Here is a 16,427-nt window from a genome sequence, read left to right as displayed (position 1 = left end):
GGAAGTTCCGGAGTATTTGTCTGATTATCAGGATGTCTTCAGTGAGTCTGAGTCCAGTGCACTGCCTCCTCATAGGGACTGTGACTGTGCTATAGATTTGATCCCAGGCAGTAAATTTCCTAAGGGAAGACTGTTTAATCTGTCGGTACCTGAACATACCGCTATGCGTTCATATATCAAGGAGTCTCTGGAAAAAGGACATATTCGTCCGTCTTCTTCCCCTCTTGGTGCGGGATTCTTTTTTGTGGCAAAAAAGGACGGATCTTTGAGACCTTGTATTGATTATCGGCTTTTAAATAAGATCACTGTCAAATTTCAGTATCCTTTACCGCTGTTGTCTGACTTGTTTGCCCGGATTAAGGGTGCCAAGTGGTTCACCAAGATAGACCTTCGTGGTGCGTACAACCTTGTGCGCATTAAGCAAGGTGATGAATGGAAAACCGCATTCAATACGCCCGAAGGTCATTTTGAGTACTTGGTGATGCCTTTTGGGCTCTCCAATGCGCCTTCAGTTTTTCAGTCCTTTATGCATGACATTTTCCGGAAGTATCTGGATAAATTTTTGATTGTTTATCTGGATGATATTTTGGTTTTTTCTGATAATTGGGATTCGCATGTGGAGCAGGTCAGGTTGGTCTTTAAAATTTTGCGTGAAAATTCTTTGTTTGTCAAGGGCTCAAAGTGTCTCTTTGGTGTACAGAAGGTTCCCTTTTTGGGGTTCATTTTTTCCCCTTCTGCTGTGGAGATGGACCCAGTCAAGGTCCGAGCTATTCTTGATTGGACTCAGCCCTCGTCAGTTAAGAGTCTTCAGAAGTTCTTGGGCTTCGCTAACTTCTACCGTCGTTTTATCGCTAATTTTTCTAGCATTGTGAAACCTTTGACGGATATGACCAAGAAGGGCTCCGATGTAGCTAACTGGGCTCCTGCTGCCGTGGAGGCTTTCCAGGAGTTGAAACGCCGGTTTACTTCGGCGCCTGTTTTGTGCCAGCCTGACGTCTCACTTCCCTTTCAGGTTGAGGTGGATGCTTCGGAGATTGGAGCAGGGGCCGTTTTGTCGCAGAGAGGCCCTGGTTGCTCTGTTATGAAACCTTGTGCCTTTTTCTCTAGGAAGTTTTCGCCTGCCGAGCGAAATTATGATGTGGGCAATCGGGAGTTGTTGGCCATGAAATGGGCATTTGAGGAGTGGCGTCATTGGCTCGAGGGTGCTAAGCATCGTGTGGTGGTCTTGACTGATCACAAAAATCTGATGTATCTCGAGTCTGCTAAACGCCTTAATCCGAGACAGGCCCGCTGGTCATTGTTTTTCTCCCGCTTTGATTTTGTTGTCTCGTATTTACCAGGTTCAAAGAATGTGAAGGCCGATGCTCTTTCTAGGAGCTTTGTGCCTGATGCTCCTGGAGTCGCTGATCCTGTTGGTATTCTTAAAGATGGAGTTATCTTGTCAGCTATTTCTCCGGATCTGCGACGTGTGTTGCAGAGATTTCAGGCTGATAGGCCTGAGTCTTGTCCACCTGACAGACTGTTTGTCCCGGATAAGTGGACCAGCAGAGTCATTTCCGAGGTTCATTCCTCGGTGTTGGCAGGTCACCCGGGAATTTTTGGCACCAGAGATCTGGTGGCCAGGTCCTTTTGGTGGCCTTCCTTGTCAAGGGATGTGCGGTCATTTGTGCAGTCCTGTGGGACTTGTGCTCGAGCTAAGCCTTGCTGTTCTCGTGCCAGCGGTTTGCTCTTGCCCTTGCCTGTCCCGAAGAGACCTTGGACACATATCTCCATGGATTTCATTTCTGATCTTCCGCTATCTCAGGGCATGTCCGTTATCTGGGTGATATGTGATCGCTTCTCCAAGATGGTCCATTTGGTTCCTTTACCTAAGCTGCCTTCCTCTTCCGATCTGGTTCCTGTGTTTTTCCAGAACGTGGTTCGTTTGCACGGCATCCCTGAGAATATTGTGTCAGACAGAGGATCCCAGTTCGTTTCCAGGTTCTGGCGATCCTTTTGTAGTAGGATGGGCATTGATTTGTCGTTTTCGTCTGCTTTCCATCCTCAGACTAATGGACAGACGGAGCGAACCAATCAGACTTTGGAGGCTTATTTGAGGTGTTTTGTCTCTGCTGATCAGGACGATTGGGTGACATTCTTGCCGTTGGCTGAGTTTGCCCTTAATAATCGGGCTAGTTCCGCCACCTTGGTTTCGCCTTTTTTCTGCAACTCTGGTTTCCATCCTCGCTTTTCTTCGGGTCATGTGGAGCCTTCTGACTGTCCTGGGGTGGATTCTGTGGTGGATAGGTTGCAGCAGATCTGGAATCATGTGGTGGACAACTTGAAGTTGTCACAGGAGAAGGCTCAGCGCTTTGCCAACCGCCGCCGCGGTGTGGGTCCCCGACTACGCGTTGGGGATTTGGTGTGGCTTTCTTCCCGCTTTGTTCCTATGAAGGTCTCCTCTCCCAAATTTAAACCTCGTTTTATTGGGCCTTACAAGATATTGGAAATCCTTAATCCTGTATCTTTTCGTCTGGATCTTCCTGTGTCGTTTGCTATTCACAATGTATTTCATAGGTCCTTGTTGCGGCGGTACATTGTGCCTGTAGTTCCTTCTGCTGAGCCTCCTGCTCCGGTGTTGGTTGAGGGCGAGTTGGAGTACGTGGTGGAGAAGATCTTGGATTCTCGCCTCTCCAGGCGGAGGCTTCAGTACCTGGTCAAGTGGAAGGGCTATGGTCAGGAGGATAATTCCTGGGTGGTCGCCTCTGATGTTCATGCGGCCGATTTAGTTCGTGCCTTTCATGCCGCTCATCCTGATCGCCCTGGTGGTCGTGGTGAGGGTTCGGTGACCCCTCACTAAGGGGGGGGTACTGTTGTGAATTTGCTTTTTGCTCCCTCTAGTGGTTACTAGTTTTTTGACTCTGGTTTTTCTGTCATTCCTTTTATCCGCACCTGGGTCGTTAGTTAGGGGTGTTGCTATATAAGCTCCCTGGACCTTCAGTTCAATGCCTGGCAACGTAGTTATCAGAGCTAGTCTGCTGTGCTCTTGTCTACTGATCCTGGTTCCAGTTATATCAGCTAAGTCTGCCTTTTGCTTTTTGCTATTTGTTTTGGTTTTGTATTTTTGTCCAGCTTGTTCCAAATCTATTTCCTGACCTTTGCTGGAAGCTCTAGGGGGCTGGTGTTCTCCCCCCGGACCGTTAGACGGTTCGGGGGTTCTTGAATTTCCAGTGTGGATTTTGATAGGGTTTTTGTTGACCATATAAGTTTCCTTTCTTTATTCTGCTATCAGTAAGCGGGCCTCTCTGTGCTAAACCTGGTTCATTTCTGTGTTTGTCATTTCCTCTTACCTCACCGTCATTATTTGTGGGGGGCTTCTATCCAGCTTTGGGGTCCCCTTCTCTGGAGGCAAGAAAGGTCTTTGTTTTCCTCTACTAGGGGTAGCTAGATTCTCCGGCTGGCGCGTGTCATCTAGAATCAACGTAGGAATGATCCCCGGCTACTTCTAGTGTTGGCGTTAGGAGTAGATATATGGTCAACCCAGTTTCCACTGCCCTATGAGCTGGATTTTTGTATTCTGCAGACTTCCACGTTCCTCTGAGACCCTCGCCATTGGGGTCATAACAACAGGCATAACCAAAATGCTGCCTCCTGCTAATATGGACCATATCAAATGGTGGTTCGGGATGTTGTGGCGTGCTGAGGAAGGTTTTCCACATTTCAGTCATGCTAACCCTCCCTTCCGAGGTGGTGCCGATGCCTCAGCTGTGTTGGCGACTTCCTTCACCTCTGCCTTGTGCTTCCACTGAGCCCTCACTGCAAGGTGAGGATGCCGTCAGTAGTGCATCTACCAGCGTGCATTTATATTCCTGCATTTTCCAATCATACCCCAGTATTGGAAGTAAGGCTGGCACATTGTGCTTGTAATGGTGATCCAGCAGAGTGAACACCCAATAATCAGCACTTGTAACAATCCGGGTAACTTGTTATTTATTGCGCAGACACAGCAGCATGTATTGGCTCATATGTGAGGCTGCCCAGAAGCAATGACAAGCTGTCCTCAGTGGGAGGTGTATCTTCTGGGTACAGGGAACCATAGGCGGTGGAAAGGCAGAAGTGATTCTGCAGTCCAGAGAGGCAAGCAGCAGGGTGACAACACCAAAAGTGCACACAAGACGGCTTGCACTTTCTGACTACATGAAGAAACGGTGAAGGAAGAGGAGTAGGAGTAGGTGGCAACATCGACAGAGACAGCCAACTCAATGACTAGGGGCCAGCCTTGGCACTGAAAGAGCAGCTGACATAATAGCTAGGGGTATTAGAAGCAATGAGTCGGCATGCCGTGGTGCTCGTGGAGGAAAAATTAACAGAACGAAAAAGCATGTCCCAGCACTCACGTGTTGAATGAACAATTTCTCTTTATCTCAATGCAAATCCAATTGCGATGTTTCAGCCCATCCCAGGCTTTTTTCAATCAATTGTTTAAAAAAGCCTGGGATGGGCTGAAACATCCTAATTGGATTTGCATTGAAATAAACAGCAATTGTTCATTCAACACATCCTTCCTAATAGCTAGGGGCCTGCCAAAGTACACTGTAACAGCAAATTTAATACTTTGGGGCCGGCCTCAGAGCTTTTGCACCCTGCTCCTTCTTTTCCCTCATCATCTCCCATCCCCATCGCATCATCCCACATCTCCAGTCTGTCCATAACTGCTGCACTACTAATCCATTCTGTCCTTGCTAATCTTCTGCTTCGCCCCTCTGCAAATCCACACATTGTCTCCAAATTCCACAATGTATCCACTTCAACTACTAACAGTGGCCTACAAAAGCCGTCCATAATCTGTCTCCCCATATATCTCTGAACTAATCTCCGGATATCTCCCACCACATAATCTCTGGTTCCCAAGATCTCCTTCTCTCCTCCATAATCGTACGTTCCTCATCCAATTGCCTGCAAGACTTCTTCCGAGTATCCTCCATCCTGTAGAATTCAGTGGCCCAACACCTACAATTATCCTCTACATTCTGAGCTTTCAAGTGGAACTTGAAAATCCATCTCTTCAGAACAGCTTAAAGCCTGCTGTCACGTCACCACTACCAGAGCTGCCGCCTCACCAACATCTGCTGCAACCCCTGAACCTACTGTCTCCCTCCCCATTATCCTGTAGAATGTAAGTGTCAAGGGTAGGGTCCTCTCCCCTCTGTACCTGTCTGTCACTATAAGGCTACTTTCACACTAGCGTTAACTGCAATACGTCGCAAATGCGTCATTTTGCCGAAAAAACGCATCCTGCAAAAGTGCTTGCAGGATGCGTTTTTTCAGCATTGACTAACATTAGCGACGCATTTGCGACGCATTGCCACACGTCGCAACCGTCGTGCGATGGTTGCGCCGTGCTGTGGCGGACCGTCGGGACCAAAAAACGTTACATGTAACGTTTTTTGCTCCCGACGGTCCGCTTTTTCTGACCGCGCATGCGCGGCCGGAACTCCGCCCCCACCTCCCCGCACCTCACAATGGGGCAGCGGATGCGCTGGAAAAATGCATCCGCTGCACCCGTTGTGCGGCGGAGACAACGCTAGCGTCGGGGACCTCGGCCCGACGCACCGCGACGGGCCGAGCCCGACGCTAGTGTGAAGGAAGCCTTAGTTAGTTCATTGTAATTTCTATTTGTGTTTTGTATGAAACCCGTCCTCATGTACATCACCATAGAATCAATGGTCCTCTAAACATAAATCATAATAATCTCCTTCATAATGTTCCACCCAGTCCTCACCCCTGCCCTCCTTGCTGGTCTACACATAGCAGACAGCTACAGCAATTGGCACCTGTGTTTCATCATCATCATCATCATCAGAGATGTGCTGCAGTGGTCCGCTGACCATTTTTACTACCCCTCCCAGGGCCAGTGCAGGCACCCGGCACACCCGGGCAAGTGCCGGGGCCCTAGCGAGACGGGGGGGCCATGTTGACAAGTGTGCCCAACTTTTTACTATTGATGCTGCCTATGCAGCATCAATAGTAAAAAGATATAATGTTAAGAATAATAATAATAAAAAAAATCGTGCTATTCTCACCTTCCGGTGGCCCCCGCAGCCTTCCTGATCCTCGTGATGCTCCCAGCAGCTCCTGTTCCCAGTGATGCCTTGCGAAATGGCCCCAGATGACGTAGGATCACGCGAGACCGCTACGGCATCACAGGTCATTGTCGCAAAGCATCACTGGGAATGGGAGCTGGCGGGAGCATCGCTAAGGCCTTGGCTGCATCCGGGGGCCGCCAGAAGGTGAGTATATAGTATATAACTATTTTTTATTTTAATTACTTTTTAACAGGGATATGATGCACACACTGCTATATACTATGTGGCTGTGCTATATACCACCTGGCTGTGCTATATACCACGTGGCTGTGCTATATTCCACGTGCTTGTGCTATATACTAGGTGGGCTGTGCTATATACTATGTGGCTGCTATATACTATGTGGCTGTGCTATATACTATGTGGGCTGTGTTATATGCTACGTGGCTTTGCTACATACTATGTGGCTGCGCTATATACTATGTGGCTGTGCTATATACTACGTGGCTGTGCTATATACTACATGGCTGTGCTATATACTACGTGGGCTGTGGTATATGCTATGTGGCTGTGCTATATACTACGTGGCTGTGCTATATACTACGTGGGCTGTGCTATATGCTATGTGGCTGTGCTATATACTACGTGGGCTGTGCTATATACTATGTGGGCTGTGTTATATGCTACATGGCTGTGCTATATACTACGTGGGCTGTGTTATATGCTATGTGGCTGTGCTATATACTATGTGGGCTATGTTATATACTACGTGGCTGTGCGATATGCTATGTGGGCTGTGTCATATACTACTTGAGCTGTGTTATATACTACGTGACTGTTATATACTACGTGGCTGTGCTATATGCTGCGTGGGCTGTGTTATATACTATGTTGGCTGTGCTATATGCTACGTGGGCTGTGTTATATACTACATGGGCTGTGTTATATACTACGTGGGCTGTGCTATATGCTATGTGGCTGTGCTATATACTACGTGGGCTGTGCTATATACTACATGGGCTGTGTTATATGCTACATGGCTGTGCTATATACTACGTGGGCTGTGTTATATGCTACATGGCTGTGCTATATACTACGTGGGCTGTGTTATATGCTATGTGGCTGTGCTATATATTACGTGGGCTGTGTTATATACTACGTGGCTGCGTTATATGCTACGTGGCTGTGCTACTGTCTATACTATGTGGGCTGTGTTATATACTACGTGGCTGTGCTATATACTATGTGGCTGTCCTATATATAATGTGGGCTGTGTTATATGCTACGTGGCTGTGCTATATGCTACGTGGCTGTGCTATATACTGCGTGGGCTGTGTTATATACTACGTGGCTGTGCAATATGCTACGTGGGCTGTGTTATATACTACGTGGCTGTGTTATATACTACATGGCTGTGCTATATGCTGCGTGGGCTGTGTTATATACTACTTTGGCTGTGCTATATGCTACATGGGCTGTGTTATATACTACGTGGGCTGTGTTATATACTACGTGGCTGTGCTATATACTAGGTGGGCTGTGCTATATACTATGTGGCTGTGTTATATACTACGTGACTGTGCTATATACTATGTGGCTGTGCTATATACTACGTGGGCTGTGTTATATGCTATGTGGCTGTGCTATATACTATGTGGGCTATGTTATATACTACGTGGCTGTGCGATATGCTACGTGGGCTGTGTCATATACTACTTGAGCTGTGTTATATACTACGTGACTGTTATATACTACGTGGCTGTGCTATATGCTGCGTGAGCTGTGTTATATACTATGTTGGCTGTGCTATATGCTACGTGGGCTGTGTTATATACTACATGGGCTGTGTTATATACTACGTGGCTGTGCTATATACTATGTGGGCTGTGTTATATGCTACGTGGCTGTGCTACATACTACCTGGCTGTGCTATATACTACGTGGCTTTGCTATATACTACGTGGGCTGTGGTATATGCTACGTGGCTGTGCTATTTACTATGTGGCTGTGCTATATACTACGTAGGCTGTGGTATATGCTACGTGGCTGTGCTATATACTATGTGGGCTGTGTTATATACTACGTGGACTGTGTTATATGCTACGTGTCTGTGCTATATACTATGTGGGCTGTGTTATATACTACGTGGCTGTGTTATATGCTACGTGGCTGTGCTATATGCTATGTGGGCTGTGTTATATACTACATGGCTGTGCTATATACTACGTGGCTGTGCTATATGCTATGTGGATTGTGTTATATACTACGTTGGCTGTTTTATATGCTACGTGGGCTGTTATATACTACGTGGGCTGTGCTATATGCTACGTGGGCTGTGTTATATACTACGTGGCTGTGCTATATGATACATGGGCTGTGTTTATATACTACGTGGCTGTGTTATATACTACATGGCTGTGTTATATACTACGTGGGCTGTGTTATATACTACGTGGCTGTGCTGTATACTACGTAGCTGTGCTATATGCTATGTGGGCTGTATTATTTACTACGTGGGCTGTGTTATATGCTATGTGGCTGTGCTATATACTACATGGCTGTGTTATATACTAAGTGGGCTGTGTTATATACTACGTGGCTGTGCTATATACTACATGGCTGTGCTATATACTACGTGGCTGTGCTATATACTACCTGGCTGTGCTATATGCTACCCATTTTGCACTTTTACAAATGTTCTACATTAATACTTTCTAATGTTTACTTTAAAAGGTTTTCCATTTAAAAATTGTCATATTCAATGTATGCAGTTTTTTCTTTGCAGCTAGGTTAGCTAACAATAAAATGCCTACCGGTAACTGAGGAAGAGGGAGAAGGTCACAAAAATTGGCTTATAAGGGGTTGATTTATATAAAGCCCCTCTGCTGAATGGTATTGTAGAATTTACAATAGCTATCACTCATGTAAGAAGTGAAATCTGGCATTGTACTATACCTATATTTCTCTGCTGTATCTGTGCATCATGAATCGTGGTATGTGTTAAGGGGGGGCCCACTGAGACTCTTTCGCCCGTGGCCCTCAAAAACCTGGAGCCAGGACCCCTCCCACATACTCATCCTCAAACAGAACAAGTGGTTGGGCATCAGTGCACTCAATCTCTTCCACTTGTGGGGCAGGGCCAGGTGGATGGCCAACGGAGCCACAGCCAGCAGGGTAATCAAAAAGCAGAAGTGACTGCTGCATGACTTGGGGTTCAAACTCCTTGCCCGATTTGCAAAGGGGTGAGGTGCAAGACAGATGCCCATGGGCCGCAGATGCAAAATCTGCACCTTCAGCAGGGGACCGTGTGGAAGACAAAGTGAAGGATCTGAAGGCACTCTCAGCCATCCAATCTAAAACCAGCTCTACTTGTTCTGGCCTCACCATTCATCCAGTGGTACTCGGGCCTATGAAATTACACAGAATGGCCTGTCTTCTGACTGCACCAGAAGAAGGGGTTTAATTTGGGCAAGTAGCAGGCACAGATCAACTACGTCCTCTCTTTCCCTGCAGCAGCTACACCATCACCACCAGCAACATGTCCCCTATTTGGTGCTCTCATTGTTTTCACAAAAAAAGTGCAGCGTATTACATGGCCTGTATACAGAAAGAGTCACCAGCAGAATATTAGAATGCCTGATTTCAGGGTACTCCCAAAAAATCAATACAAAAACCAAAACAACAGAGTTTGCTAGCTCCTCCACCTCCACTGCCACGTCCACCGCCACGTCCACCTCCTCCTCCTCTACTTGGACCTCTGCCTCGTGGCTCAAGATTATAATTTTTAATTATTTTTTATTACATGTTATTTTAATTGATTTCCCTTTCCACATTTGTTTGTGGGGCAATTGTCCTGCTCTTACCCCCATTTAGCTTTCTGTTTGCAAACTCCTAGTCCTTACTATGACCATGTTATTGCCGCTGAACTTCGTGTCCCCATTGACTTCTATTGGTTTCAGGTTCGGGGTCAAATTCAAGGTCATTTTTTTTAGGTCTTTTTGTGGGATAAGGTGAAGATTTTTTTGGTACAATTTTTGGGGTGCATAACATACAGTATTTTTACACCTTTTTATTCAGATTTTTCAGATGCAGAATGACCAAAAACAGCAATTCAGTTATTGTTTTTATATTTTTTTTTCACAGATGACCGTGGGCAGGGACGGACTGGGACGGAAACTCAGCCCTGGCATTTGAAATCACTGAGGCCCATGCTGTCCTTGCCCCCAAACTCCAGATGGGGAAATATTACTAATATTACCCTGCCTGGAGGAAATCAAGATTTATTACAAGACCAATATTTCTACTAATACCAATAATTTTTATTATTATTATTATTCAATTTTTAGCTCCATTAATTCCATTGCGCTTTACACGTAGAAGGGGTAATTATAGACAAGTACAATAAACATGAGCAAAACAAGGCACACACAAGTACAGAGGGAGAGAGGACCCTGCCCGCGAGGGCTCACAGACTACAGGGGATCGGGGAGGATACACTAGGAGAAGGTAGAGATGGTCGTGCGGCGGTTTAGCAGACTGAGGCTGTGTGCCCACGTTGCTTTTTCATGCGTTTCCGCTGCATTTTTGCCGCAGTGGAAACCCTTAAAAACCGCATTCCCATGCAATCTTATGGGATTCCGCAGTTGCTGTGCCAATGCTGCGGATTTTCCTGCTGTGGAATCACATAGCGGTAAAATCTGCAGCATGCTCATTATTTTTGTGGAATCGCGGCGATTCTGATGCCATAGGATTGCATTGAAACGTTCACTTTACGCATATGGCTATTATGGCCACCATGTGTAAAGTGAGCACTTCATGTGCGGATGGTAGCCAGGGTCTGGAGGAGAGAAGACACTCCTTCAGGCCCTGGGTACAATATTCCTGTAAAAAAATAGGGATATACTTACATTCTGATGGCCCCCAGAGTCCTCCCGCTTCTCAGCGGTGCACGCGGCGGCTTTCGTTCCCAGGGATGCATTGCGTAAATTACCTGAGACGACGTCGCGGTCACGCGACCATGACATCAGAAAGGTCCTTCGCGCAAAGCATCCCTGGGAACGGAATGTACCGGGCGCGCCGCTGAGGAGATTGGGGACCATCGGAAGGTGAGAATAACCATATTTTTTTATTATTATTAACATTCCATCTTTTACTATTGATGCTGCACTATGCTTGACAAGTGTGACCAAGCTGTCAATCACTTTTCCAAGCGATGCTTCAAATTGCTTGGAAAAGCGCAAGCATTCTGCAAGCTAAAAACGCTTGCGAAACCCTTGTGTTTTGTGGGAAAACTCATGCGAATTCTGCATGCGTTTTACCCGCGGCAGGGAGTTGCAGAAATGCTGCGGACATTTCCGCAGCATTTCTGCAACGTTGGCACATAGCCTGAGGATCACTGCAGGCTGTAGGCTTGCCGGAAGAGGTAGGTCTTTAGGTTCCTTTTGAAGGTTTCCGTGGTAGGTGAGAGTCTGATGTGTTGGGGTAGAGAGTTCCAGAGTATGGGGGAAGCACAGGAGAAGTCTTGTATGCGGTTGTAGGAAGAAGAGATAAGAGGGAAGTAGAGAAGGAAATCATGAGAGGATTGAAGGTTGCGTGTAGGTAAGTACCGGGAGACCATGTCACAGATGTATGGAGAAGACAGGTTGTGGATGGCTTGTATGTCATAATAAGGGTTTTGAACTGGAGTCTCTGGACGATAGGAAGCCAGTGAAGGGCTTGGCAGAGAGGGGAGGCTGGAGAATAGCGGGGAGACAGGTGGATTAATCAGGCAGCAGAGTATAGGCAGGATTGGAGAGGTGCCAGAGTGCTATATAACATTAAATAATTAGAATATCACAATTTTAACATTGCAATATTACAGATAAATACCAACCAACCATAACTAAATATTACCAGCATATACAGTTATATTAATACCACTATACTGATCGATAAAGGGGTTGAGTTTAAAGTGTATGTAACTTCAGACTTCTGAATATTAATAGCGAAATGTGAGGATTCTCCACTGCTGGCATTGGGAGCGGGCCGTCATGGCTTTGCTAGTTTGACTTGTATTGAGTGAGGCCATGCACATTTAGTCAGCACGTGACCACATTTCTGCAAATCGTATACTTGCGGCAAAATGATCAGGGGCGAAAGTATAGTAGGTGCAAAGGTTGCAATCACACTCGGGCCCTGGAGCCTAGGAGGCATCAAAAGTCCCTTTGGCCTATAAAGAAAGACTAATGCTATTAAAGACGTGCATTAATTGGGGGCCCCATTAGAGATTTTGTTTTTTTGCCAAGGAGAGGTGACATATCAGGACAGGGACCCAACTTTGAAGGACGCCTTGACATGGCAGTTTGGCTCACATATTGGCCAATCTATGCACTAAGTACCTTCTGGACCTCCCTCAAATATTGATGAAAAGACAATAAGAAAATTGGTTTGAGAGGCTGCTAAGAGGCTTAAAGCAACATAAAAGGAGCTGGAGGAATTTATTGCAACTGCTGGCTGTGTACTGTTTTTTTACAATAATCTCCTGTCTTAATATGTCTGGCTTTTGAGGTAGGGTGGCAAGATGGAAGCGTTTTCTTACAAAGAAAACATCCAAGCTAAGCTATGTTTTGCCCAAACTTACATCAACTCTGCCAAAACCATGTGCCAAAAACATATTATGGTCTGATGAGACCAAGGTTAAACTTTTTGGTCATAATTCCAAAAGGAACATTACACATTACCAAAAGAACAGCATACATTCAGTGAAGCATGATGGAGGCAGCATTATGCTTTGGAGATGTTTTTTCGGCAGCTTGAACTAGGGCTTTAGTCAAGGTGAAGGGAATTTTGAACAGTTCCAGTTCTGCAACAAGACTTTTAGTCTTCTGTTGAAAAGCTGACCATGAAAAATAATTTCACCTTTTAGTACAACAATGATAATAAGCATACCTCCAAATAAAGAATTGATTCACCAGAAGATTAAGGTTTTGGAATGGCCCAGCCAGAGCCCAGACCTGAGTCCAATTAAAAATCTGTATGTGTTGACCTGAAGTGGGCGCTGTACACAGCAGAAGCCCTTGTAATCTGACATAGTTGGAGCACTACTGCAAGAGTGAAGCAAAGAGTGGGCAAAGACTCTCAATTCTAGACGTGCCATACTGATAGACTCCTTCCCAAAAAGGTTGAATGCAGTCATAAATTCAAAGGGTACTTCAACAAAGTATTAGTTTAAGGGTGTGCATATTTCTGCAACCACATTATTTTAGTTATTTCTCTATTTCCACCCAAAAAGATGTCATGTTTCAGGTGTGACTGGGAGGTGTGCCACTGATGTCTGATGGCCCCATTGACTTATAATGGGGGACAGGCAGATCCAGTCTTGGTGCTACAGTACGATTCTTTTTCTCACCTCTGCAGCGTCTGCTGACGGAAGTGCCACACGTTTCTGAAGGCAGAGTGAACGGAGCCTAATTATATATGTTACTCTAAAAAAGTATTTCCTTGCAAAATCATACCTCAGGTTCCCCTTTCTGAAGAGGAACAGGATATAACAAATGAGTACTAACCCACTATAGATAATAGTAGGCAAGAAGTGATCAGTGAGCCCAGGACATTGTGCCAGGACAAGGGATGCATGCAAATCAAAAATGTAATGTTTGCTTATCATTATCAGCCTGCGGAGAGTCTGCACTACACAAAGGTAAAGAAAACTTACCCCATAGTGAACTATACCGTAATATGTGACAGTTTCCTCTTAAGCTCTATCTTTTCTTCTTCCTTGAACCGCAGATCACTGTGTACTATAAGGGATTTCTGGCATAAATGATGTATATACTTTAACACTGAATGCAAAATTTTATTATCAAAGTTTATTTGTTGTAACTGGGTAGTATATATGGACATAAATACAGTGATGCATACGTTATATATACACATAGTTTGTCCATATGTACTACCTAGTTATATATGAGAGATTAATATGTATGAAACATAGCTTTCCTATTATGAGACAAGTGCACATTAAAAAGTCACAAAAACTATGGCCATTAACATGCATTGTAACAGTCTTGACCTCCCTAAAAAAAATCAGGGTATATGTATAAGGGCTACAAGAAAATGTTTTACAGTTTTGGAATGCTGTTTATAATTTTACATATTTCGTGATGCACCAAACTACTAAGATGCAGACTCCACTGATTTCTGTGAAACGGGAAGTCTACATCCCCTGCATGAGGTAGCTCCATCAATGATATCACTACTCAGTGGCGTAACTACAAAGTTATGGGCCCCGGTGCGAACTTCCAAATGGGGCCCCCCCCGCCATAAAATTCAATGTAAGCCCCATAGAATACAATGCAGCCCCCCTCATAGTATAATGCAGCCCCTCCATACAGGGGCAGTGACAAAGACACGAGCAAATGGTGACGAGGGGGCAGAGGAGAGGGAACAAGGGGGCAAGGAAGACAGGCACTAGGGGACACATGGGGGCTAGGAGGTAGGGGAGAAGGATACAAGGGGTCTAGTGGGCAAGGGAGACTGACACAAGTGGGCAAGGGAGACTGACACAAAGGGCACACGGGGACTAGTGGACAAGAGAGACTGGCACACGGGGACACGGACTAGTGGGCAAGGGAGACTGACACACGGGGAATAGTGGGCAAGGGAGACTAATACAAGGGGACTAGTGGGCAATGGAGACTGACACGGGGACAAGGGACAAGCACAAGGGGACAAGGGAGACAGGCACAAGGGGACACATAGGGACTAGTGAGCAAGAGACTGACACAAGGGGACAAGGGATACAAGCACAAGGGGACACACAGGGACAAGTGGGAAAGGGAGACTGACACACAGGGACTAGTGGGCAAAGGAGACTGACACAAGCACAAGGGGACAAAGGAGACTGATACAAGCACAAGGGGACATAGGAGACAGGCACATGGGGACACACAGGGACTAATGGGCAAGGGAGACTGGCACACGGGGACACAAGCATAAGGGAGACAGGCTCAAGGGGACACACAGGGACTAATGGGCAAGGGAGACTGGCACACGGGGACAAGGGACACAAGCATAAGGGGACAAGGGAGACAGGCACATGGGGACACACAGGGACTAATGGGCAAGGGAGACTGGCACATTGGGACACAAGCATAAGGGAGACAGGCTCAAGGGGACTCACGGCCCCCTGACCTGCCAGAGCCGCTTGCAGCTGCGACCGTAGTAGTTACGCCGCTGCCTCACACACACACATACTACAGATATCACACACACACTACAGATATCACACACACACATCATACTACAGATATCACACACACACACACCAGTTATTACACACACTACAGATATCACACACACATCATATTACAGATATCACACACATACTACAGTTATCACACACACACACTACAGATATCACACACACACACAGACATACTACAGATATCACACACACACACACATCATACTACAGATATCACACACACACACACTACAGATAACACACACACACACACTACAGATAACACACACACACACACTACAGATATCACACACACACACACACACACATACACACACTACAGATATCACACACACACACTACAGATATCACACACACACACACACACATCATACTACAGATATCACACACATACTACAGTTATCACACACACACTACAGATACCACACACACACACACACACACACACACACACACACACACACACACACACACACACACACACACACACACCAGAGATACCAGCTCATATACACAACTCACAATCTCCTCTCTGGTACAGGGGTGGCTGATGTAAACCGGCTGCAGCTCCTCAGCTTCTCCTGACTAAGGCTAGTTTCACACTAGCGTCGGGAACAACCCGTCGCTGTGCGTCGGGCCGACGTTCCCGACGCTAGTGTGGTCTCCGCCGCACAACGGGGGCAGCGGATGCATTTTTCCCACGCATCCGCTGCCCCATTGTGAGGTGCGGGGAAGTGCGGGGAGGTGGGGGCGGAGTTCCGGCCGCGCATGCGCGGTCGGAAAAAGTGGACCGTCGGGAGCAAAAAACGTTACATGTAAGGTTTTTTTCTCCCGACGGTCCACTACCACACGCCCAAGCATCGCAAAACGGATGCGACGTTTGGCAATGCGTCGCAAATGCGTCGCTAATGTTAGTCTATGACGAAAAAACGTATCCAGCAAGAACTTTTGCTGGATGCGTATTTTCGGCAAAACGACGCATTTGCGACGTATTGCAGTTAACGCTAGTGTGAAACTAGCCTAAAGCGGCTCTGTCCCGCACCTCCCCCCTGCTCTCGCCTTCTGTCCCGGGGTTATTTTGGCTTTCTCTTAAAGGGAACCTGTCACCCCGTTTTTTC

The 16,427-nt window shown here is 46.3% G+C and overlaps 1 protein-coding gene across 5 annotated transcripts in view; it reads left to right on the top strand.

The window, feature by feature from the left end:
* ARHGAP9 (Rho GTPase activating protein 9) overlaps positions 1-16,427 on the top strand; it is a 294,422-nt gene that overhangs the window by 145,353 nt on the left and 132,642 nt on the right. Inside the window, exon 1 of one of the 5 annotated variants that reach the window (XM_077297734.1) lies at positions 13,655-13,743. The exons of the other annotated variants lie outside the window; for them this stretch is intronic. Within the exon in view, the coding sequence (XP_077153849.1) occupies positions 13,678-13,743 (66 nt within the window). The 5' untranslated portion in view covers positions 13,655-13,677. Of the gene's footprint in view, positions 1-13,654; positions 13,744-16,427 lie in introns of those variants that run through there. 5 annotated transcript variants of the gene reach the window in all.

Source organism: Ranitomeya variabilis, chromosome 3 (genome assembly GCF_051348905.1).
Source record: "Ranitomeya variabilis isolate aRanVar5 chromosome 3, aRanVar5.hap1, whole genome shotgun sequence".
In the NCBI taxonomy this organism is placed as follows: domain Eukaryota; kingdom Metazoa; phylum Chordata; class Amphibia; order Anura; family Dendrobatidae; genus Ranitomeya; species Ranitomeya variabilis.
The sequence above is the reverse complement of the archived record's forward strand: the minus strand, read 5'-3'. Positions and strand labels throughout refer to the sequence as shown.